A 26,776-nucleotide genomic window follows, 5' to 3' on the forward strand; every position below is an offset into this window, starting at 1 on the left:
TCACAACTGTAGCCCCCTCTAGAATGTAAGCTCACCGTGGACAGGAAACATGTCTCCCAAGTGCTTGGTACGGTGCTCTGCACACACAGTAAACTCTCAATCAATACAACACTACCCCAGCGCTTAGAGCAGTGCTTGGCACATAGTAAGCACTTAACAAATACCACAAATGACTTTTCACATGGCCAGCCTCAGGAATATAAGTCTGGAGGGTTCTCAAGTGAGAGTGAAAGGAAAACAGATCATTTAGCAACATTGTTCAGTAGACTTTTATTGCTTTTGTCAACTTCAGTAAGATTACAAAAAATAGTTTTTTCCTAAGGTATGAAAACAAATTTGAAAGGTAGGATCTTTCACATTATAGACACCGGAGAGACACATACTTCTTAGAAACTAAAAATATCGGTTCTACATTTAGGATAATGTTTAACTTTGGATTTTGTTACAAAAGAAGAAAACATTACCACTGTAATTAGAAAAGAGTCATAAAAAATTGGAACGGTTCCATGTAATTACATCTCGAGTTATCAAATATTATAGTGAACACCAAAATTCAATTTTTGTTCAGTCAAATGTGAACATTGGAAGACACCCCCAAAAAGCATCCCTACACAGTATAGCAACAAAAAGAAAAACATTCTTTCAAAGGACAAGTCGCTCGCTGCTCAATAACTTGTTGTATTTAAAAAAAACCCAAAAGCAGACTGGGTGTTTAAACACAGAACTCCAAGTTGGCTATATAATGTCAGCTTGTGCTAAATTAAATAGGAAATGTGATCATTAGGATAATGGTTTCATTTTCAACTAAAACTCCCTTCAGTTGACATTTTACTAAAAATTTACAAAATAAAACTGCTTTATATTAAAATTACTTAGATATTTTTTGCATTTAGAACACTACTTTAGACTCCAGTGAAGTCAAATTAACTTTCTAGAAAATAAATTACTGTTATTACAGAACAAGACATCTTTCACTTCTGAACTGCAAAAATCTGACCTACATGAGTACTTTTCAACCATTATATTATTTAACATGACAAAAATGAAAATCAGAATCAACATGATGTACTGATGGCTCGTGTTTTCCACTTGTGCATTTAAAACAATATTTCAATTTGTTTTGCACCATTACAGAATGTATATACAGAATATAACCCTTTAAAATAGCAAGCTCTCTTATTCTTCTATTTCAGATATATTTTTACAGCACTTTAAACTTGACGTTGCAAGGAGCAAAAGTTTGAAAGTTTTTGTGTATACAGATAAATGCATTTGGGATTAGATCAGTGGAGATTTTTGTTACATGAAAATGAAACAGCTGATGCTTGAAATTAAGCAGACGAATGCACACATTAGCATACTTGAATCTGCTCTAAATTCTGCAATAAACTTGGCTAGCTTGGACATTTTTTACGCCGCTGTTTGAGACAAATCATCAGGGATTGGACAACAGCTTTTTTTTGGAAAAAAGCACACAAGTGTACCTGACTTCAGCACAACAGAAATGAAGAACAATCAGAACCTTTCTTAGGGCATAAGGAAGTTAATAAGGTTTAATCAGATTTAAAAATTCCTGCTTTAAAATGGACACCATTCAGAAGAAAATCTGTGGGAGGTCAAAATTAGGACCCATTACAGTATACGTAAACACACATCTATAAATAAATAAAAACGGGAGAGTGAGAGGGAACTCCTGAGGTGGCTCCGGAGCCAGGTAGGTAGGTATTCAGTAGCACTAAAACTCCATCCCTGGCAACCAAGGCATCTACGAAAGTGCAGGACTTTTAGTTCAATGTATTTTTGAAATGGAAATGAAGATTGGCTTCATTGATTTGTTGTTGCTTTTTAATTTTGCACCCTGAGGTAAGTCAGTGCGCAGTAATTACTACTGCTCATTTACACCTATTAAGGCAACATTTTCAAATAACATATAGTGAATAATATCCTTCACTGTCTTAAATAAATGCCATATTTGTCTGGTTAAAATACAGTGGGAGAAATAACATTTTCAGTAAAGGAAAATAAGCAGTAAATTACTTAAGCATGAGCTACTACTGTTCTTTTATAGATTATTCAAAGAAGTAATAGGTTTTATGCATATTAAGTGGTTTTTGAAAAGGCAGAAAATACTATCAAGAACACTGGGAAAAAAATCAATCTTGACAGTAAAGTGTTTGTAATTCATACTTTTTTGGGAACTGGATAATTTGCATTATTAAACAAAAATCACCAAGCTATGATCACTGGGAATTTACAATTTTTTTTTTTAAAAAAAAACTTCCTGTAAAAGGGTCAAAAGTGTCAGCCCTTTCATATCCACATTCAACTTCAAAATGCTTTAAGAAACTGGGGCAAATAGGCGGTCCACAAACTCACAGTTAGCAACATATATTTGGGTTTGGGGAAATGATACTTTAGTTGAAAGTACAGAGAATTATATAATTGGAAGAACATTACAGTAACAAGCACCTGGAATAACGCTCTGTATATCAACTGCAGGTGGAGCAAGAAATAATCCTTTTTAGACAGTACCTCCACAGGCCTACCAGTAGCTGACAGATTTTCTAGAGAAGAGCAAATTTATTTCCACCCTCGGTTTTCCGGTGGATTTCATCATTCTGGTAACTGTTTCTTTAAAATAGCACATTCTGAGGCTAGAAAAGCTAAACAATGGAAGAGAAACATTTCTGTTCCTAGCTTAGATACATTTAGCTACAGCTAACAATTCAGCCTTTCGCTTTCAATTTGTGAAGCAGTATTCATTTTATACATCTATTTCTTCATATTTTTATTATAAAGTGATAGGGAATAGCTGAATTATGTCATGGTCAATTCTTAATATTCTGACACTGCTCTAGATACTTAGTACCGATTCAATACCTGTTTGATTTTTATGATATCCTCTTGCCAAATCAGTTGTGAAATCCCATTCATCCAGTCCTACAGGTTTAATAATAATATTTATTTAAAGTTGGGGGTTAAAACTATGAGCACATAAAAAGACAAAGTGTAGGTAACTAAAAATAATGCAAAAACAAACAAGAATAATATCGCAAAGCAGGTTTGTAAATAACAGTGTAAGCTTTACATGAAATGCTAATTTCCTAAAAAAACCAAACCAAAAACAAAAACCTAACATGGCAGTGCTTAAAAGGTACCATAACATCAAACGTATCATATTTTTCAACCACGTTTCTCGAAAATCATCAACGCCAAAAGGCTCCAATATTTACAAAGGACATTTACTGTACTGAATATTATCTTCTGTTGTGTTACATTTAAGCTTTCTACCAATTAAAATAAATAAAATGCTTAAAGATAAAAATAAAGCATGCTATTAAATAGTTTTCTTGTTTTTACAATGGGAAGAATGTAACTGTAAACACGAAATCCAAAGGTAAATCTTAAAGCTTGAAAAGTAATACTGATTATAGACCCTTCTACAATTCTAGCTCCTGATAATTTACTCACACTTAAAATGATCAAAAATTACACCCGATAATAAATGAAAACATCTTAAAAAAAATGAGAATTTCTTTTGGTGAGAGAGGTTCTGTTCTGCCCCACTGTATGCTTAACTTTCACTCTCTGTATGAGTTTTGCAAATGCAAGGCAAAGAACAAATCCTTGGAGTCTTTGACTATTCTGTAATTATGACCATTTCTAAAGAATTAAAAGGAACAAGACCTCACATATGATAGATCTTATTTAACTGTTGAGCCATTCTATACTGTATGAAAATAATAATTGTGGATATACAGAATAGCCAGGATTGGCTTACGGGTGAACTACATTTTAAAATCACATATTTCTACTTGAGCGCTGCAAAGTAAATAAGAGTTGGATTTTATTTTTTTCTTGGTTCTTTGGGTACTTTTTCAAAAACAGTGAGGACTGCAAGGTCAACTCTGGGAAAAGTGAATGTGATAGAAGGTGAGCAGATGATCCACATACCTCAAAGCTAAGTCAAGACCTCACTAACACATGAATGGTGCTTCTGCTTCCCACAAAGACTCAGAGTAATAGCTGGACTGCACCAAAGATTTTCCAATATATCAGATTAGAACTTAACTCACACCACAAGATTCTAAAATGTGGACTGTTACTTATAAGCTAAGGCTGATCTGAATTACTTTTGATGCACACATAGATTTGCAGGGGAGGAGGGAATATACATATGCATCTTGCCCCATCTTCCTATTTTAAAATGAAAGAATAAATATCTGAAGGGTATTAACCACATATCTATATCCTTATATGTACACAATCTCTACCACTCTCGGCATAATGCTTGGAGTACACTGCTTCAAGAAACAAGGTGATCACACTTCAGTAGTATGACAACCAGTAATGATATATACAAATACATCACACACACACACACGCACACACATATAATTCCTCTTGGTTCCGTTCTATAATGAAGTTTCAGCATCGACATATTTCCGCATAGGTTCATCTTCCAAATTTATTTTCACACTTATTGGTTTTTCAGGGCTGTTAAAAACAAACAGTATGATTAAAGGGCTCCAAAGAGGTCAAAGATTGAATTTTAAATCTGGCCTTGCTTTAGCATCCATCATTTCAAACATCATTTTGTCATTCTCTTCAACAGGACCCAAGTTTCTTTCATAACACATCATTTTGGGAAAGGCCCATTATTTGAATTATTAAGATCAGTGATGGCATTATGAACAAATGATTCCATTAGTTTAAATTATGATGTTAACTTTGTAAATTCAAAATAAATGAAAATTTAGTTAATATTGTGTGTTTTTTAAATGGGTGAAAAAAGTGGCATTACACTTTTCTATAAATCCAGCAAGGAATTCGGCTCTGATGCAGACACTTGCAAAATGGACAGGAAACAATGAATCAGGGAGTCAGGAAAAAAACCCAAAAACAAACAAACAAAAAAACCCATACCCAACATGCAAAGTTTAAGTCAGACCAGATCACAAATATAGCATGATATGCAAATTGGAGGAAAAGAGGACATAAAATAGGTCTGCAAGGATGAAGGTTTATTTGGCATAAAAGGGGGATGGAATGGTAAGGGGAAGAAAAATGGCACAGTGTCTTTTTCGTTACCCAATCAAAATGCAGGCAATTATGGCACAGTAGAAAAAGTCTAATTGTTTACCTTAGGGATTTTTCTATAGCTGGTTATCCGGTCAAAATTTTAGAATACATATATTTCCAAAAAACTAAAAATCAGAAAACATCTGTCCCAGGCTCATGATATAATCACCCATTTCAAAATTTCCATGAAGATAGACATTAGATTGATATTTTTTTAAATTACATGAAATGAGTCTTTCAAATTTTGAAAAGTTTGCATTATAATACTGCTTTTAAAGTAATGGGAGTTTTATTTGCATGCGAATTAACTGACTACATTCTAGTTGATGAAATATTTACTCCATGTATCTGAACTTTCACCCCCATGAATCACATAATGTAGACTGACTGTTTCATATTCTTGTTAGAAAGTTAGAAGGAATATTTTAAAATTTTACATCATAGTAAACCTAAACACTGGTGTATATGAATTATCCTCTGGCCAAAGCCGTTTCGTAACTCATTCATTCCTACATAACTTAAATTCACATGAGTCAGAATGGGACAGAATTAAGATACACATAAATAATTATGAAGAAACAGATACACCTTCTAATAAATCTGGGGTTCAGGCTGGGATTTAAAATGTACAAAAGAAATTAAAGGGTTTGTTAAAAATCTCCCACTATGAATAAAGTGATTCAGCCTGTGATCTAGCACAGCGCTAGATCAGATGATGGCTCTTCTAAATTCTACTGACTTCTACCCATGGTCAATACAAATATCATATATTACCTTGGTACAGGAAAAAAGTGATGAAACATAAATTCATTTTATTTGCACAGCCATCAACTGAATTAAAGAGATGCTCCAGTTAGAAATTGGGTAAGTAAAATAGTTATAGCTACCTCGTGTTAGATCTGGTTACTTTGGCACTCTCAGTGTTCATAGCAAGTGCCTTCCATTGTGCAGTTTTGGCCATTTCATCTGATATGTTTACAACTGAGGGATCAACACTAAAGAACAAATAGACTTTTTGGTTAGTACTCAGTACTTGCAAAAGCATTAATATTGTCATTCATATATAATAGCTATAAGATCTGTTATTACCAATTTGCATAATCAAAGAAAATTAATCCCCAGACCAATGGAGTTAATGAACAGACAGCTGGCAAACCAAGACATAGGCATTCCTCTTTTTTCATTCTTATAAAAACTTAAAAAGAACATACACCACTAAAAACTTGGCAGATCAAAAATTGCATTAGTTTGTTATTTCAAATCTCTTCTCTTACAATATTTTTAAAATTCATTCATAGAATGAGCATTCTGGGCAAAAATTAAGAGTACCCAGAATTATATTTGTTCTAATTTGCTTCAAGTACTGTAAGGTAAGAAAATTGATATATGTCCCCTCTCTTAGACTGTAAGCTATTTGTGAGCAGGGAACATGTCTGTTATATTGTCATATGATACTCTCCTAAGCGCTTAGTACAGTGCTCTGCATACAGTAAGGGCTCTATAAATACGACTGATTGATGTACACTTTAAATGTAAGGACAAAAGGTTTACATGTGAAAGAGTAGGCTACACTATTTGAACATATATTATCAAAGAAATGCAGTCCAAATTATATGAAATACATTTTAAAGCAATATAAACAAATGTTTCTTTAATAACTTCTATGATCTTTTGATTTCTCATTCAACAATATTTGTCTGTCTTTCCAATCCTACATAAAAGAGCAATTCTCTTCACAGAACAAAAACCTTCATAAAAGTGAAGGGAAAGAAATGCCCCCTGAAGTTTTTCAACACAGAAGAGAAATCAATTTGTCCTTTGTTGTCATTAACTTTACGGCAGAGGCCCGTAGACAGGGGATGGAATTCACGCAGTGCATGACTAACCAGTCATCTAAAAACATGGCAAAAACAGTGTGCAATTCAAGGTCTATTTATTTTACTATCGGGTACTGTCTTTCTGCTTATGGTGGGGCAAGTCAGTGTAAGCCTACCACATAACCTCCTGTTGTGCTTTGCAAACCTGTGAGAGAAGCTTAGAAAAAAGATGGACCTTGGTATAGGCCACATGAGGGGGTTTTTTTGAAATAAATAACACTGTTTTTACCACAACACTTTCTTTAAAATCCACTGCATATCACTATTTAAGGTCAAGATATATACTACTTTCATTTAATCTTCAAATAAATTCATATATCAAAAAACAGACTATTTCTCCTGAATCATTCTGTGGCAGTTACTGTGACAGTATCTAACTTTCCCACTGCTGAGGTTCAATGGCTATTTAGGGAGGTGGGGTCTAAATTTAATCTATAAACAGCATTTTTCCAAGTTACATTAAGGATAGCCTTCTAAGGCAGGTATATAAATCAGTAAAAATGTAGCCACTAATTGATAAAAAATAAAAATGATCTTCTACAGGACAGGATTTGTTTCATTAGAAAATGAAAAACAAACCCACAGAATGGATTTTTAATCTGAGTACAGACAAACTTCCTGTCTAAAATGATTACTAGCAGCTTCCTAAACTACCCCAAAGGAGAATTCCTCTTCTCATCTTAAGTGTGAAGTAGCACAATTGTGTTGAAGTTACAGTTTCACACAACTTGCTGGGTAAGAGGCTGAGACACTGGAATTCAAGAGGAGTGAATTTTTTTTTTTAAGGATCCTTTTCATCCCACAAATCCTATCCAGGCAAATAGGGTAGGAGTCTCACTTGGGTAGTGTGTGACTCAGATTCCAGGACATCCCCTCAGCAAAGGGTCTTCTACACTTTAAGCAGCATAATGTACATTCAATAGTGTAGCCTTTTTCAAAGGCTCCTTTCCACTATTCAAAAATGAAGTTTCATACCATAGCTTGTGAACTACCACATTTCAATCAACCCAATCACATTTACTTGCAAAACTGCTTCCACCACGTAATTTCCTCACCCTGAGTTTTGAGGAGGAAATAAAAGATTATGTCTTGCCCCACAATACTGTAAGAAGTGATAGTGGTGAGGGGGAAGGATGAGGAAAAGGGTCTCAGAACATGACAAACTAGGCCGGAAGGTGGGGAGTTTCTTCTTCGAAATAGGGGTGCTCCAGGGGTGAAAACAGAGAAGGGAAGTAAGCTAATTCACTGAATACTTACTGTTTGCAGCATTTCAGGGAGAACGATGAATATAAAAGACACAGTATTCTCAGGTGTACTGTTACCTTCCTCCTCCTTCTCCCCTCCTTTCCTCTTACTTGTTTTCCGGACCCTCTTTTGTCTCCTGACCCCTTTATTGCATGACTTAATTCTTATATAACCCACTCCACATAATAGCCCTACCCATTTTTGTGTTGCAAAAATTAAGCAAAAAATTAAGGCAGTTATGCAAGTAAATACAGTAATACCTCATACAAAGTTTCCCCACCCACTTCAGCTATTTCTTGGGATCATTCAGACTGTATTTTGGTGGTGATACTGCATCCTTTGGCATGGCTCTTGATGTGCGAATGGCATGGCTGCCTCTAATGTCCTTTTTCAAACTATATTCAATTATTTATTAATGTTTTACTTTTCTAGCTAGGAGGCTCTAATTCAGGCAACTGTCAAGATGGGAATAGAAGCTGGGTTTTTTGTTTGTTTTTAATACAAATCCTCCCCTGGGATCATTTATTTAAACTTTGCTATTGCTCAATGGAAGAAAAGGAACAACGAAAAACAGGTCCTGAAAGGTTGCCCAAATAGGTCCCCTCTGTTCTACTACGTATCATTATCAATGTCACTTCTTCCATCTTTCCCCCTTACCTAGGATGCCCCTCCTCCTCTGCTACCCCAAACCACCCCAGTAAAATTAATACCTATATTGTTATCATTTATTTTTCCTCTCTGTTAGTGCTAGCCATGTTTGCTATAGAACAGCATGCATGCCTTGGCCTTTTGAATAAACACACAAAAGGTTGCATCCTCCAAGGGTAGAATCTTAGATTCTACCCTGACTTCCAGATCTGCCTTACATTTGATGTCAGGTTGTGATTCTATAATTGAGAATCACCATGAAAGTTAAAAGACTCTACTTTCCAGAGGACAATAATGCAATTTTCAATTGGGAATTGCTAAGAAAAGCTAAATGAATATATCCCTTCCTAGGGGCCTATGGGAAAACTGTCTACAGTTACACAATCATATCACACAAGCAAACATTGCATTTGACACCATGATGCCAAAATTGCAAGCCTCCAAAATGTGGGTCCCAAGATGACTTCCCTGACTCAAACCACCATGGGTAAAATGGATCCTTTCCATTATTAAAAAATGCAGTTTCATACCATAGCTCTCAAAGCATTAAGTATATTTCCTCCTCAGGAAGAAAAATTCATTGCCAAGTGAAGGCACAAATTAATAACTCAAAACCCAGTCTAGAGCAGTAGATATAACTTGGGGGTGTTTAGAACTACTAAATACCTACATTAAAAACTTTGGCTACTCCAGAGGAAGAGGTAGTGACTAAGTGCTCCCTCTCCCCCAAGCAAGTCAAGAATGAAATATAGACAATGACAAGAAGGATGACCTCAGGAAGAAGATGACCTTAGGAGGAAGATTACCACCCCTCAGCATTAACATGACCAGGTTAACCCTCATATCAGTCCACTCAGCACCTCAAAATGGCCAATTAAATCACTCTGAGTGGAGCAAAGACTTTTAGAGGCCCCTGGGACATCCAAAGCAACAGTAAGGCAAAGGTTACCATGGTTATCGGGAGCAACCCTGGCAGCCCCATTGACTCCACGAGACTGAGCCACAGCCAAGTTCAGGCACTTGCACCTACACAGTAGATTTATCATTTATAATTTCTGCAACAGGGTTATTAAAATTAATACAGTACAAGAATAATACCATCTTGGTAGCAGAAGATCCTCAAAAACATAATAGTAATTGTGTTGGGCTTAATGACACCAAGAATTCTCTTCTGAATCATGTCTGCCAGGTTGGAGTCAATGAAGTAGTTTAAATTATTTTTCACTAAGTGCACTATTCACCTTCCTCTTAGGGAGGCAATATTGAGTTTTTAGTTTGGCTTAGAGACTGGGACTATACCACATTAGCCCTAGCCGTTGCCTCATCAGCTAGAAGAGGAGTTTTAGCAGCAATAAGCCTCAGGAATGGAAAAAGAGAGATACCAGAAGGAGATCACTGAGAAGAAAAAGCCAGCAACAATTAGGCTTCTATATAAAAACTGACAAAGATGACACTGCATTGCACTACAATGTCAGTAAAGTGCTTTTGGACAATATCGCTGAAATGAAGAATGGAAATGAATCCTATTTCCTGAGGAAGTGAAGTTATAATCCTTCAAATTAAGAAAGAAGTTACTGACAAGGATACTCTTTCGGAGTTTATCTGGTCAGTAAGTTCTAAACGGTATCTTCATTACCTCATGCAGAAAATTATCTATGTTAACTAATTTATTTCACAAAAATAAACATTTACACATTTTATATATATAGTTTAAATGGACAAAAGAACAGTATAAAACATAGTGATTTAAATTAATGATGAGGTAATTTAATGGTAGCTATATTGATTCATAGGAAACAAAAACACAGAATCTTCAAATAGGAACCAAGATAATTTTGGTCACTCTGAACAGATGGTCAAGTCCAGGTCATGTAATCCATTAAAACTGGTTTTGTGAAGGAATTATTTTAATCCCTGCTTAAATTTCATCCCAACAGTTACAGGAGGAAGAGAGAATAATTAAAATCTCCAATTCTCTACTCTACCATCTAGGTTCACCTCATTTAAAATTATAACTGTAATGTGGGAATTACCAAAAACATAAAATATGAAGTGCTGGGGCCCCTTCTTAAAAGAGATCTTATCAAAAGAGCCTATGTTTTTGAAAATTATAAAGAACCTGAAAAATGTATAAGACATGTATGCACAAAATATAATTTTACAAGTTGTTCTGTACCTGTATTTTAGAGCCTTAACAGGAATCTGCAAGAGACTTCTCCCTTCAAATGGAAGGTGCACCCTTTCACTGTCACTAACCTGAAGCATCCTTTCAGCTTCCTAAAAGTGTTAATAAAAGTGTTAATTCATTTGTTTGTTAAATAGCAAAATAAGCAACTATAAAAAGTCTCTTCCTTTAAAAGAGATAAAAAGGGAAAAAGATTGCTTTAACAACCACAAAAATCCAAAGACCTGACAGCTAAATGTAATTTTACTCTGGGGCTAATTTCAGTTTATACAATTCCTTCTATGAACTACATTTATTTAGAATTGATAACAAAAATTTCAATTTCAAAAATATTTTTAAATAACTTGGTGGTTTATTTGAAAACCTAGAAAGTAACAAAGCCTGTTTTACTAGATAATTATGTAACAAAAAAGGAGTGAGAAAAATGTGGCAGTTTCAGAATTGAATTTAAATGCTTTGCATCACAATATTTAGGCTATAAAAATTTAAAATAGAAAAACTTCTTTAGGAAGCATTTACAAGATATTTTTCAGTCTGTCTTTTTTGCCACAATCAAATAATAATAATAATAATGAACTGGAGCATATAGTCCTGGAATAGGCACTACAATCAATAAAGTTAGTACATAAAATCTGACATGATTTTTCTATTAATGTATTCAATTATAATTGATAACTGGATAACACAGTACCGACATGAATATATAATTAGAAGAGCTCAATATAATAGGAGAAATAGTAGTGCATGTGAAACTTTGCAGTCTTATTTAACAAATAAAACAAAGGCCAGGTCTACTGAAATCTGAACATTCATATGACAAATATAAAATGAAATGAAACTGTTATAGGTTCTTCTGTGGCATCCTGTGATGTTGAATTTTACTGACGAATTGTAGAAACGCTTTTTCAAACACAATAGCCCCAAATCTTTCAGATGCAGTCAGCTGCACAACATCACATAATGATGATTTTTACCATTGCACAACTAATAGGAACTGTTCTTTCAATACTTTTCATGCAACCATCTTATATTATTTAAAATCTGGGGCCTTTTCCTTACCTCTTTCTCCTTTTTCTTTTTATCATCTTCCTTCTTTTTCTTACTTTCAGGCATGAGATCATCAAGCCAACTAAGTTCTCGTTTGGTGAAACATAGATCCATGAGCTTGCGTATGAACACCAGTGCCAGAACCTTAAAGAGTAATATTTTTGCTTCTCAGTAAGTAAATTATTTAAATAAGTCCAACAACAAAAAGGAATTAATGAAAATCCATGGATTAAAGCAACCTTGAAAATTAACATAAAGAATTCATCATCCCATAAAATTGTTTTATCTTGGATGGAAAACGTAATCAACTAACAGCCTAGTAAAGGACATTATTGGACCCAATTTTATTTGCAAAGTTGGAAATGTAGCGAACATTACTGAAGCATCTACCTCTTAAAGACAAATTCCTTTTGCTTCTATGTATTGGAGCACTGTACTAATGGTAACGATATGTTTTGAAATGAGTACAGTGCACTATACCAAGTGGGTGGAAAAGTATAACACAAGTCCAAAATACATCTCCAGCTTATCCTCCAGTGGGGAGATACAGAGAAAATATCAACTAAAAAATGGTAGGATAATGATTGAAGGTACTTATGTAAAGTACCCTATGTGCCAAGCATTGTGCTTGTGTTTGGGTACATACAAAACAACAGATCAGGCATATCTTCCATCCAACTTGGAACTCACAATCGAGGTGGGGATAGAAAACAGTTTCAAATTCATTGAATTAACTAGTAAATGATGAGGAAAGTTTTATTCCCTTTCAAATGAGGATGATTAGAAAAGGCTGATTCTGCTCAAGCAACTTGTTGAGATTGAAACAATGCTACTTTCTGCAACCTGGGGCAGAAATTCAGAAATTTAGCAATCATTTAACAATAAATATAAACAATTCAAACCAATTTTAAAGGATGTCATGGAAAGGGCACTTTACCATCATGGGGAAAACTACTGCAGCAGCTGAAGCTTTGATCACCCATAAAAGAACCAGACACGTGAGCTGAACAACTGTAAAGATGTGGACCTTCCACAATGGAACGTAACGCAGGTATATCAGGTCAGGTTGATGTTTTGCTGGCATTCCAAATAACTTTATACGGTCAAAAAACTGTAAGCAAGTGAACAATTACAACCAGAAAATTAAAGTTCACATGAAAAATGAATTTAATTAAGAGTTCAGAATACTGAGTTTAATCAGAATACTGTGATATTGGACACAAATGCATAGAGAGCAACAGCAGAGACTAACTGAAAAGTTAATGACCTTGGTAAACAACAACAAAATTCCAAACCACACAGAGAAAAATACAAAGGAGAAAAATGATCGCTTTTAGTGTCTCCCAATGGATTTTAAAATAGTTTCCAATTTTTTAAATGCAAAGCTATGCAAAATTTTGTGAGGGGATCTTCTCTCTTAGCTAGCACAAAAATCTATTTCTATTCTTACAATAATACTGTACTAGAAAAAAAAACAAATATTTTACCCAAAAGAGAACTTTTGCACTTGAAAAGTAACTTTGTTAACTGCAATATTTTAGTATATTAGGACCTGACTTATTTATACAAATATTATTTAGTTCTTTTCAAAACATCCCCATATCCATTTCATAGAAATTTTATGGAAGCACAAAAATCTACACCAAAGTTAGAGGTCAAAAGTTAGGTGCTTCTTTCCTCCCTGATACTCCAGCCATCAAGTCATTCATTCACTCAATCGTATTTATTGCGCGCTTACTGTGTGCAGAGCACTATACTAAGCACTTGGGAAGTACAAGTCATACCAATCAATCGTTCACATCCTACCTTCCTGAGAGAGACTTAGAGCCTTTCTCTCTCTTATCTCATGTGCACTGGATAGGACCCTGGCTCAATTCATAGTCCCATTGTCAAAACTTGTAATCTCCAATGGAAAGTGATAAACATGATTTTAAAATTCTGATATGCAAGATTGGTGACTTGCCCCAAAATCACATTAATAAAAAAAAACCAAGAATAAATCTCTATCGCATCAAAAACTACAGGTTGTTTTTTTTTCCCCGCTCATTTAAAAATAAGAACTTGCCTGGATGCCTTTGAGTGAAGAAGCTCCCATGTAAAGGAAAACACCGTAAAGGACTGGCATTGGAATAAACTGAAACAAAATGATTAAGTGAGTGACTACATACTATTGAAATTAATTTTGTAACAATGATTACAAAGAACTAATAATAATGTTGGCATTCAAAATCACCACTTTTTTAGAGTCAAAAATAGATGCAAAAAATCAATTACTAACAAAGTGGGGTAGAGAACAGAGAGACTCCTTTAGAGTTTTATGTAATTTATGGATATTCCCTGAAGGTCACACAAACTGCTGATGAAAGAGGATGAGAATTCTAAAGAAAACATCCTCTGACCAGTTTCCAGTTCTCCAAGGATTCAAATCTAGGAAGAGTCATCTTGGGAATTCCATGCATTATTGACAATAAATGCTTCTAAAAGATGTTATGACACCTCTAGAGAAAAAATATACTCTGCTAATGAACTATCTGTCTTCCTGAATGGTTAGAGCCCATATTGGAGGAATTGCAGCCTATTTTTTATTTCTCAGGGGAGATGGTCAGAGAAATACTGGTAACATGAACACAAAATCTATTATAAAGTTTGACTATCAACTCACTTCTCACATACAACTGAAAAAGAGGACTATATTTTCTCATTAAATTTGTGGCTAAATTCTAAATAATAATCTTAAGAGTATCTAATTAACCATTAACCACTTAGGGTAGGGAATGTCTAATTTTACTAGAACAGATAAGAAAAGTTAATTCACAATATAAAAACAAGTAATAATTACAGATCATGATTTACATTCATTTCTCTCCCAAGGGCAACAGCAAGCCACTCAAAAATGTAACATATCCAATCCAGGTGAATACTGAGAATTGGTAGAAAAAATTGTATAATTCTTTCAAGCAAAAGCAAATCTCAAAAATTAAATTAAGGAGATCAATGAGAAAAGTGGGGAATATTCAATCAATCAGTGGTATTTTTTAATGATATTTGTGAAGTGTCAGGCACTGTCCTAAGCACTGGGGTAGATCCAAGATAATCAGGTTGGACACAGTCCATGTCACACATAGAGCTCTCAATCTTAATCCCCATTTTACAAATGAGGTAACTAAGGCAGAGAGAAGTAAGTGACTTGCCTAAGGTCACAGAGCAAAGAAGTGGAAGAGCCAGGATCAGAATGCAGGTCTGCATTCTTTCCACTAGGCCACACTGCCTCTCTATTTTTTGAGCACTTAACGGCATGCAGAGCACAGTATTACATGCTTGGGAGAGTACAATTTAATGGAGTCAGTATTCCTGTTTCCTGCTAACAAGGAGCTTTCAGTTTAGAAGGGGAGACAGACATTAATATAAATAAATGTTGGATATGTACATAAATGCTTGGAAGCTGAGGCTGCGATGAATATTAATTTCTTAATGGATTTCCTTGAGAAATTGGAAAATTCACTACTATATTTTCACTCCTGCTGACAGAGTAGAAATATCTCCTATAACCTGGCTGAGTATAAGAAGAATCAAGTTGGGTGACTTAAAGGAGATTTCAAACTAGATGTAGTCCAGTACAAATTCCTTTCCTACATCATAGAAAATGATATATTTTAAATACATATTTGATAATTTTGCTTGTCTAGATTCTTATGCATTCAGTTCCTATAGGAGCCAGTGTTACCAAACTTGTAACAGCTTCCCTTGTATTCCGGAGCAGGTTTTAGGCCGTTTTTGGACTGAAAGTGTTTGATCAACCAAGTCACAGGAAAAACGAAAGACACTGTTTATTAACTTACTATGCAATTTTGTTAAATGAGGAAAATAAACAAAACTTAAAACATCTCTGGGGATCCATGACAAATCCCCCTCAGTATCAAAAGTATTCCTAATCTAATTTTAAAACTGGCTTTATTTAATGCTAACATTTTTTTCACATTTTAATCACACCTGATCAAGGTGTGCCCTCCTCTTCAAATCATTTCCAAGTAGTTTTAGAATGTTCCCTAAATCTTTTGTTCCTCCCCCACTTTTTTTCTTCAGTTGGCTCTGGCATAACCCCCTTTTGTGACCTTCTACACTGATAGCAGAAAGAGGTTTAAACCCAAACTCTAAATTAAAAGTGAAATCTTCTATCATCCATGCTTCATCTCAATGTCATTTTCTTATTTCAAAACTAATACAGTCTGTACACATTAAAAACATTCAGTCCTCTAAATTTCCTGAAGTAGCCCACATGAAGGAAAATTCACATTATAAAACACATGCCCTGACAGATCACACACATGCATACAACCATTTCCTCCAACATCTTCACTACTTTCTAGTCACAAAGGCACACTGTGTTGGAAGAATGTTCCCTAACTCACCACAGCATCCTAAACATACAATGAAAACACACATTTTATGAGAACTGACTGTTCTTTAAAAACATATTCTGAGAGCTTCAGTTAATTTAAAAGCTTAACCATTTTTACAGCATAGTGCTCTGCATACAGTGGCACAAAATGGTTAAATCTAAATGTTCCACGTCAAGAGCAATAGCAAGCAATTGTAAGACTGGTATTTGCTCCAATCTCCCATAAATCAGATCTTTTATGCTCAAAAGTTCATTTTGTAAACCCAAATTAACCATTTGAAGCCACTCATATTAGATTCAATTACACCTCACTAAAACCTAGTAATTAAATATTATTGTCTAGAAATTACTGTAAAACATTGGAACTTGTAGTAACAGGACCGGAAATAATGCAAATGTACAAAACAGTTCTTACCTTTAACACAGAGGTCATGAACACAGACATGCCCATCAGAACAAAAATCATTAACCCAGTCACTCGCTGTTCCCGGATTCCCAAAAATTTGGGTTGTTCCCCTGGAGCTGCGCATTCAGATTCCACTTTTAAGCTGTTTACGTGACTTATAGACAACACTGTTGCAGCCACAAACCAAGGCAGACCCATGATGGAGCAAACTCCTAGCATAACACCAACCATGAGCAAATCAAGGTGGTAGCCAGCTCCTTTCTGTAAAATAAAACCATTGAAACATTTGTTACTCAAAATCTAATTTGGTCTCCGCTTAAAAATAAAATTATTTTAAGGGCTAGGTCATCACCTCTTTCTTGTTAGGAAAGTTTGATCACAGTGATTCTACAGTAATTCTAACAGCAAAAACCTAGGTCTCAAGTCTGCGTGAGAGGAGAGAAAATTACCTTCAGTTTATGCTCCTTTCTGTTTATGATTACTGCTGTAATTTGTTGATCCATGAAAATAAGGATTGTACAGAGTAGGGCTGGAATAGCAGCTATTAATAATGTCCACCAAGGATTTTCTCCAAGAGGGTCTATGATCCAACCCCTATCTTTACGAGTAGGCTGGAAAAGAAAATTGAAAACTGAAAAGCAAGTAAAAAATTCCCAGCTTTCATTCACCTCACAAAGTTGCACAAAGAGCAAATTTCAGCAAGTTTTACCTCCCTGGAGTCCATCTCAGAAGACCAGTTTGACAGAGTAAAGGAAGCCCAGAGTTTCAACCTGCTTCTATCCATGATGGCTCCAAATGGAACTGCCTTTCACTTCTAGACTGAAGTCTAGATTTGGTTTTGAGTCAGGCCACCCTGACTGAACTCATCTGACCCTTGAGAATGGCTCACACTGGCCTTAGGAGAAAGACAGGCTCTTCTACCATGTGGCACTTTTTTCCCCCTCAAATACACACCTTCCTCCAAATACTGACATCCAAATTAGTAAACTTGGGTCCCCCACTCCCCGCCTACCATACCCACTTGAAAAGTAAAATACTGAATAGTTTGTGATGCAACCTTGGCTTTCGAGAATCTTGGGGCTTATTACACCACACATCCTGAGTCCAGTTCTCTGGCCTAAAACTTTCCAGGTGGTGGGCTTGTAATCTTGAAAGCCCTGGAAGGGGGTGGAAGATAAACTCCTTCTGCAGAAATTCATCCTGGATTTCTACTTGAAACAGGATTATGCCTGCTTCAAGCAGAAAAATCACTGACCAGACAGAGCTGTAAAGCTGTACTCCCCACAACTTTGCTCTACCACATTGCAGCTCTAAAAGCTGAAAGCCTACTCAGCTATACAAGCGATTTAGCCACCCCACTCCTGAGCAAGTTCCCATACGGCATTGGTGATATGACTGTTCTTGTTTTATACACAGGTACCTGAGGTGAAAACTCAAATAGACTGATGTTATTTCCCCTTTCTGACCTCCCTGAAGTTCACATCTTTCGCTCAAAACGAGCCGCCCAGTTTGAGAAAATTCAGGGGCAATGGCAGAATTGTCTTAAGTTTGTTTCAACTGTCTCTTGGAACTGTCTCAGGTTTGAATCAGAATTACCTATTTCATCAAAGGGAACACATTTTCTATATTAACTAGCGAAATTCAGAGGACCAAAAAAATATTTGTAAAGAAATTCCCATAGGAGAATATTGTGATAATCCACCAGATCCTCCTTCTGTCTACAGTGTTAAGTCTCCAAGAGAACCACTGCCTTGAGCAACTTGGGACGGTAGGGAAATTAAATGGCTCTGATAAATCACCATCTGAACTCAAGATGAGAAACGTATTTTGATGCAGCAACATGGCTTTCCGGGGTTGATGAGGTTCAACCCCTTTGTGGATTGACTTAACATTTCTAAGACATGTTCCCTCTGTTGCCCTTAGATGGAGTCCAGCCATATTTCTGATATGGTAAGTTGGTCTCTCTCCCACAGTTCACTGGATTATTTTTATAAATCATAATTTTGGTGTAGTGGATAGAGCACAGGTCTGAGAGGGAAGTCATGGGTTTTAATCCCAGTTCCACCACTTGTCTGCTGTGTGACCCTGGGCAAGTCACTTCACTGGGCCTCAGTTACCTCATCTGTAAAATGGGGATTTAGACTGTGAGCCCTATCCAGGACAGGGACTGTGTCCAATCCAATTTGCCTATTTCCACCCCAGCACTTAGTACAGTGCCTGGCACCTAGTAAGTGCTTAACAAATACAATAATTATTATTATTATTACTCCTTTCATCCCACTTTTCAAAAACTTCTAGTGGCTGCCTGTTCCTCTCCACATCAAACAGAAACTTCAGTCCATTGGCTTTGGGGCACTCAATCAACTCTCTCCCCCTATTTGTTGTTGTTCTTCTTCTTCTTCCCCTAATCTCTGTGCCTCCTTGTCTCTGGCTGCCAACCTCTTACAGTATTTTCCTTTCTGTCTGGAAACTCCCCCGGACCTCCCCACCTTCACATCTGATAGGCCACTGCTCTCCCCATCTTCAAGGGTCATCTGAAATCTCATTTCCTCCAAGCAGCCTTTCTTGATCTTTCATCTCTCCACCCAATTCCCCCACTACTGACTGTCACTTTACTCCCATAATTTTAGTGTCTGCTTCCTCCACTAGATTATAAACTCCTTGAAGAGGAAAGATTACATCTAATAACTATTGTATTCTCCTAGTAGAGTGCTTCGCATAAAGTGCTCAGTAAATACTTGCTAATACTATTATTATTATGGTATTTGTTAAGTGCTTACTATGTGCTAAGCGCTGTTCTAAGCACTGGGCACTGTTCTAAATAATTCTCAATGACTGCTCCTTGTTCTTCCGTTTTGCTGCTCCAGTGCTTGAAAATGTTTTCTGTGAAACTTCTTTACAATGCCTCTTCACTTTTTAAAATAATGGCTCCAGGTAAATTTTTTTAAAAATTCATTTTAGTGGTGAATTTTGCTTGTTTAGCATTCCAGGGCCATAAATTGTTCATCCTGATGCACATCTTCTATTTCTTACCTCAAACTTTTCAGGAACATGAAGTTTAGGAGAAGGAACTCCTACAAGGTAGTCAATTGCAACCATTATGACTATTGTGAGAAATACAGCAAAGTCACTGATTGTTGCTCGCACCTATATTGAAGGGATAGTGTGTTAATATACAAATAGTATTCTGTCTGTTTCATTTTACCTAATCCATATATGATGCCAATAACACCTTTAAGATGGAAGAGGGGAGGTCATGGGGGAGAAGAGTTATCTTTTTCAACAAGACAAATTTGTATTTAACTTTTACTTCAAAGACCAGATGGTAAAAAAAATATACTTCTTAAAATGCATCTCAAGATATAACACCCTGGCAATAATCAGCATAAAGGCAGGCACAGATTATAGCTTGCATTCAGAGTCCTTTCCAAAATGTTGGGTTTAACTACAATGTAATACGAAGTGTAAAGACTGAAACCCATCACAATCTAAAGCAAACCAAACCAAACACATACCAAAGCAAAATTATTTTTTTTTAATTTATAAAGTTACTCCTCAATTACCTTGGTAGGAAAATAGCGCTTGGTCTTAAACTGCTTAAGGAAAGATGAAAGGAAAAATGTTGTAAAGAACAAGATGACACACCAAAAAAGAACATCAGGAATATAAGGCCCATGGAGGCCACAAGCTGATCCAACAAACACACCATGATAGGTTTTGCATTCCTACAAAAAAAAAAAAGGAAAAAAATCTCAGTTAAAACAATTCTGCTTCTCGGCCTCATAAACGCTTCTTTCTTTGCTGCCATTTTCCCCTGTTAACATTACTTCATAAAGCTATTATTAACCATAGTCCACCTTCTTCTGAATATAAGAACCATTTCTGCTCGATCATCCAATGTGTTCGACCTCTGGCTCTCTAACTTCCAGCCCTGCATTTTCAGTCCAGCTCTTCCCAACTCCCTCTCATATATACACCGGGGCTTGTGGTGGCCAACAGAGCTAAATTCTGGCACTTGTCTGAAAGAAAAATATTTGCTCTTTCTAATTAGAAAATTCTGGTCATAGCTGTCAGTTCCCCAAAATTAAAAAGGAGACTTTAATGATTCTAATTACATCAAAATGTACAATAAAACCATCATTGTTTTAACAGCTTATGGTTTTAAGTTTACGTTACCTGGGAGGACTAGACTGTACACTCCACTAGATTGGACTGTAAACTCCTTGTTGTCAGGGAACCTATCTACCAACTTTATTGTATTGTACTCTCCCAAGCATTTAATACAATGCTCTGCACACATTAAATGCTCAATAAATATCACTGATTGATGAAGTGCCTACTGAATCTATCATAGTGGAAAAAACAACTGGTTGGGAGTCAGGAAAGCTACTTTCTCACCATGTTAAAATTCAGAAGTAACCATGCCAACCCATCTGAGCTAATATGAAGATGCCCACCTTCCCCTAAATTTATTTCCAAAACTTTTGAAGCAAGAAACAAATAGGATAAATCATGTTTTTGGTTGCTGTATCAGTGAAATCATAAGGGAAATATAAAATCCTTGAAATCTTCAACTGGAAAAAAAAATCCAAAAATTTTTTTTACTTTATTTTTAATGAAAAATTGGCATTTTAAATTTGCATATAACTATGACATCTCATACAATTTTTAACTCTGCAAAATGAGCTTCTGATTGTTCTAAGACCATGGCAGTGTCAAAGTATTTTCACCGACTATATTAGTTCAAAATGTTCCCTCCCTCTTCACTTAATTGCAATACAAAGCTTCCAAAATTCAGGGAGAAGGTACGGTAAATTTCATCTTCTCCCCAACTATTTCTGGAAACTTGTCCAGTTTCTCCATGGCTTTGGAGATTTGGATCCAATTTAAATGGTCCCAAGAATATAAGTCTGCAGCCAACCTCATCACTAGTCTTTACTAGTAAAAGAGAGTGAGGAGGAATCAGGGAACTTCTGCTGCCATCAGCATGTGGAGCAGTAGTTTGGGGGAGTATGTCCCCCCACCCAAATTCGAGGGGAGGTGGTGTCTCAGGATGGTGTTCCATGTTGTTCCTCTCCAGGAAGCAGATAAACCATCACAGAAGGATGAGCTGAAACATTAAGTCACTGGTGACTTGCAAGATTCTATTCTTCCTCAAGATACTCACAGAAATGGTGAGATTTCCCCAGGAAATAGTATCCCCTGTTTTATTAATTTTCTTCCACATTTCTATAGTTTCATTGTTAGGGTTTGGAGGCTCAGCACAGACACACCTGAGGAAACATAGTAAGAAAGCTTTCAGTTCCACAGTGCATTTGTACTGGAAGAACACATAGCAACTAAAACTCTTCAAGCTTCTCCACTTGGGAATGTGTGTAAAAACGTGCCACTCAATGTACTATTAATTGACAGCTATAAAATAGAAATCGATTTGCAAATTCAACCACAATATTCTAAAAATTGCCCTCTATGAAACCTATGAGTAATACATTCTCCATAAAAAAGTTTTGTTCTCTGACAAATAAGCCAAAAAGTATTCTTGCTTATGGTACAAGTCATTTTGACTGTGGGCAAGTCACTTAACTTCTCTGTGCCTCAGTTCCCTCATCGGTAAAATGGGGATGAAGACTGTGAGCCCCACGTGCGACAACCTGATTCCCCTGTGTCTACCCCAGCGCTTAGAACAGTGCTCTGCACATAGTAAGCGCTTAACAAATACCAACATTATTATTATTATTATTTTACACTGACTTTTTATCCTACATGGTATAGATTGTCTCATAATCCCAATGTGATTTCAGATTTTTTAAACTGTTTTTTAAAGCAGCAGGGATAGTAGTTAGGGGATATGGCTTAAATACAAGAAAAATTCATCACAGAAGGTTTTTTGTAGGAGGTGGGATTTCAAAAGGTATTTGAAGATGAAGAGAGCAGCTGTCTGTCAGATTTGTAGGGAAAGGGATTTCTAGTCAGAGGCAAGGGCAGGAACTAGTGGTTGGAGGCAGGAGAGATGAGAATGGAGCACAGTGGGTTGAAGAAAGCAGGAAGGCAGAACGACAGAGTGCAAGCCATGGTGTAGTTGGAGAAGAAGTAAGCAGCTACGTATGAGGGAGAAAACTCATGGAATGCCTTAAAGCCACTGGTCAGGAGTTTCAGCTTGACACAGAGATGAGTGGGCAACCACTGGAGGCTTTTGAGGAGTGGGAATACGTAGACAGAATGACGTTATGGAAAAAAGATCCAGATGGCAGAGTGAAGTGCACACTGCAGAGAGGAGACGCTGGAGGCAGGGAAACATATAAGGAGGCTGATTCAGTAATTAACACATATGATGAGCTACTGTACTAAAATGGTGGCCCTCTGTGATGGAAAGGAAGGGCCATCCCAACTGATGTTGAAAACCAGAAGGATAATTCATATAACTGACTTCAAAGGTTAAAAAAAATGCAGAACTGTTAACGTTGGAAATCGGTGTATTGACCTTTGAAATAAAAAATATCCTAAATATTGAGGCTGATATTATTACCATTATAACTAAAGTGTAATATCAATGACAAGCTATTACTATTTCCCTTTTAAAAGTCCTCACTTTTCACATAGGAGCTAAATAAATGCTACTGATAGATTGATCGCCAGGCCCCGAAAGCACTGGAGAAAGGTCTAGGGAAGAATCAGCTCACAGGGGATTCGGAATATAAAGTTGAGAAGGATACACACACTGAAAATATAACCAGGTAAATTCAGGTTTTAAAAAAAAGAGACACAATAAAACTTAAACCTACAATAGCAACAACTGGAAAAGCAAGCAATATGTCTCACAAAGTCCCCTCATCGCTCCAGTCAGAGCCATCTTGGTTTGGCCCATCACGCTCTTTGGGAGAAGTCTTCTCCCCAGCAGTAGTGGGTGAAGAGGATGAGAGTAGGCACTGACTCCTCAGTAGCAGTAATAGTATTTTTTAAGTGCTTACCGTGTGCGGAGCACTGTACTAAGCACTGCCCCTAGACCTCGAAGCTTGGGACTCCCCGGAGGCAGCCGGATTGGCATGCCAAATCCTACAATATCCCCAGTGGGAAAGATAGCAGCTACTGCTCTGAACAGTGAGTATATGGTTTCTGAATCCCTCAGGTAGAATTAAAGGAATTTAAATCAAATGTTGAACTAAAGCTCCTTGAGGGCAGAGACTGTGACTACCAAAGTTACTGCACTGACCCAAGTGTTTAGTATGATGCTTTGCACACAGTAAGTGCTCCTATACCACTGACTGATTGGTAGTAAGGGTCACTGTTCCTTGTGAGTAGGAAATGAGTCCCTTTGTTGTTGCACTGTATTCTCCCAAGCACTTGATACAGTACAGTGCTTTGCACACAGTAAGCGCTCAATAAATACAACTGAATGTTATAAGATCCCACACTACCAACTTTCTTTAGAGCAGAATACCTGGTAAAATTCAAGACCCTCTTAATCCCCCAAATTTTCATTTAAGTTTACTAGTTCCAAGACAATGCTCTACCTGAGGTTGTGCCATCTTGTTCCTTTTGATGCTAGTTGAAGGGCTCAGAACTCATTTTATTTATGCCTTAGGGCTATTCTTGGAACTAAAAGCCCATCCCCCTACAATCTTCTACTTCACTTAAATAGATCATTTAATAGATCTGGGATAAAGCTCCAGCAACACTATTGGGATAATCCATACAGCTTTTTGAAGGTGGGTACTATCAGAGAACAAGCTGTCATGTCTTTTCAGCATTGATGAGGTATATTTTCCCTAAATTTTAATTGTGAAAAGTGAATCTGGGGGCATTAGTGCTCCAAGTGTGAATCTATATCTGTCCTATATCTGAAAGCTAAAACTTAGAGATGGTTCTGAAGCAGTCTCTTGCTATGAGCCCTAAAAACTATTTTTCTACCAAGACCAAACTATAGTATATGTAAAAGATTGTATTTTCTTCATGTAAAGTTACAATCTAAAGGGAAATATGAGTAAATAACTGAATTAAAATGTATTCAAAAGTTTTAGTGAAAAGTGGCTGTGGCTAAAAAGTGATCTACATTGGTTTGCTAACTTTTAGGCTAATTACCAGAATTTTCCTCTTTCCCTAAAAATTGATTTCAAAGATCTCAGACCTATTGTTCTCCTTGTTATGCCCATCAATTAAGAGATAGGGAAGGTACTTTGTCACATAAACAAACCCACTCCTTCTGTAAAAAAAAGTGTTTATATTCATTAATGGAAAAAATAGCATCAGTATCTCACCCCACTTCCAAACACACACTCACTTTTTGACTAGCTTTCATGAGCATTTTCTGCTATTATTACTAGTTTTCTACTATATTGTGTTTGGTTACTGAATATGCCAGTATTTTCAAATCATAAGAAAGTGGAAAGGCTCAATGGAGAATGGAAAAATAGAAATAAGGCCAAAGTGTTCCAAATGCCTTTTGCAAGAGGTTATAAATGTCACATTACATGAATTTTTTTGAAAAAGCAATATAAAATATTATTTCTACAATTCCTGTTTTTTTAAAGTGGTAGAGGAATATTAATGCAAAAGATCTTTAAAAAGATTCACAATCTTCATATTTTGATAGATTGTATTTACATCAACAAGAATGAAAAAGTAAATTGCACTTACGAATACAATGTCAGTTCTTCTAGGTTATTGTGCATGTTGAAAGCATATACCTCTCCCAGGTGAAAGAGTTTTTCCAATGCTTCATAAATAAATATGATGCAAATAAGAGCTGCAAAAGCCTCCTCTGTAAATCGAGTAATATAACAGACAAGACTGCTTGCATCTGTCGCTACCAGTGCAATGCATAAGAATGACGTCCACAGACCAATACTGGTTCGTAAAGACAAATAGGAAAGGCCATAATCTCTGTTCAGGAAAAAAAAATGTGTATGATCTCAGTTTTCAAAAAAAAGTCAACAGTATTCTGACAAATTTTCAGAAATATGCAGTACAATATGCCATGCAAAATACCTTATGTAGAAGGAAGAGACAATATAAAATGGATAAAATTGAAATGAGATACAAATAACCTCTTTTAGGATTTTTCTTTAGCAGACTTACTGGTTACAATTTAAACACACTATACTTATATAAAAGTCTGATAAACAGGGTGAACTGGATTCTAAATTCTTAAAAGAGAATACTAATCTAGGTGAACATCTAATAATTTTATTTCCAGCTACTAAAAAATTAGTATGAAATCTGTATTCTCATCTAATTATCAAAAGAGTAGAGTGGTCAAAGTAAATATCACTTACTTGCAGAATTTAAATAATATTTTTTCAAATACTAGAACTGGTCCGGTGCTTCCCAATATTGTAAGAGGTTGCCCAGAAAACAATGAATAGGCAATCCCAGTTAACGACGCACCAAAAAGAGATTCTATTGCACTCTGGGAGGGGAAGAAGTGACAAAGCAATGCATCATAGACATATATTTAACCTGTTATAAGCATTCAGAAAAATTCACTCATCTGAAAACCAAGCCAGAATGAAACTACTAATCAAATGAAATGGCACAGTACACACAACTTAACATACTATACATTACAATATTCAAAATAGTTGAATGCAAAAAGACTTGTTCACACGAGACATTACTGAACAAGAACATACTATATGAAAAAAATGATTCCCAGAAGGTCTAATAACATATAAAAATAAAACTGAAGGGTTTTTTTTTCCTGTTCTTCCATCCACCCAGAGAAAGCAAGATTATGGCTGCTGCAAAATACCTGAAACAAAAGTTGGCATGGATTAGCCCTAGACTTATTAAAGAACCACTATAAATAAAAGTTAAATGAAGCTGAAAGAAAAAAACAAGGAGATAGATGAAACAAGCAGCCTATTTTTCTAACCTCTGAAAGTTTAGAA

General features: G+C 36.0%; 1 protein-coding gene across 5 annotated transcripts in view; it reads right to left on the reverse strand.

The window, feature by feature from the left end:
- Positions 1-245: 245 nt before the first annotated feature.
- The window catches only part of SLC4A7 (solute carrier family 4 member 7), a 118,358-nt gene continuing 91,827 nt past the window's right edge, over positions 246-26,776 (reverse strand). For 3 of the 5 annotated variants that reach the window (XM_039912965.1, XM_007671043.3, XM_029070140.2), the window contains 13 exons: positions 26,162-26,295; positions 25,524-25,769; positions 22,057-22,162; positions 20,453-20,614; positions 19,923-20,036; positions 17,339-17,500; positions 16,899-17,150; positions 14,150-14,218; positions 13,022-13,195; positions 12,097-12,228; positions 11,029-11,129; positions 5,970-6,077; positions 246-4,497 (listed from right to left, as the gene is read on the reverse strand). In XM_039912965.1, coding sequence (XP_039768899.1) covers positions 4,416-4,497; positions 5,970-6,077; positions 11,029-11,129; positions 12,097-12,228; positions 13,022-13,195; positions 14,150-14,218; positions 16,899-17,150; positions 17,339-17,500; positions 19,923-20,036; positions 20,453-20,614; positions 22,057-22,162; positions 25,524-25,769; positions 26,162-26,295 — 1,842 coding nt within the window. In that variant the 3' untranslated portion in view covers positions 246-4,415. The remainder of the gene's footprint in view (positions 4,498-5,969; positions 6,078-11,028; positions 11,130-12,096; positions 12,229-13,021; positions 13,196-14,149; positions 14,219-16,898; positions 17,151-17,338; positions 17,501-19,922; positions 20,037-20,452; positions 20,615-22,056; positions 22,163-25,523; positions 25,770-26,161; positions 26,296-26,776) is intronic. The other 2 variants (XM_007671044.3, XM_039912964.1) reach the window with 1 other exon arrangement.

Source organism: Ornithorhynchus anatinus, chromosome 8 (assembly GCF_004115215.2).
Source record: "Ornithorhynchus anatinus isolate Pmale09 chromosome 8, mOrnAna1.pri.v4, whole genome shotgun sequence".
Classification (NCBI taxonomy): domain Eukaryota; kingdom Metazoa; phylum Chordata; class Mammalia; order Monotremata; family Ornithorhynchidae; genus Ornithorhynchus; species Ornithorhynchus anatinus.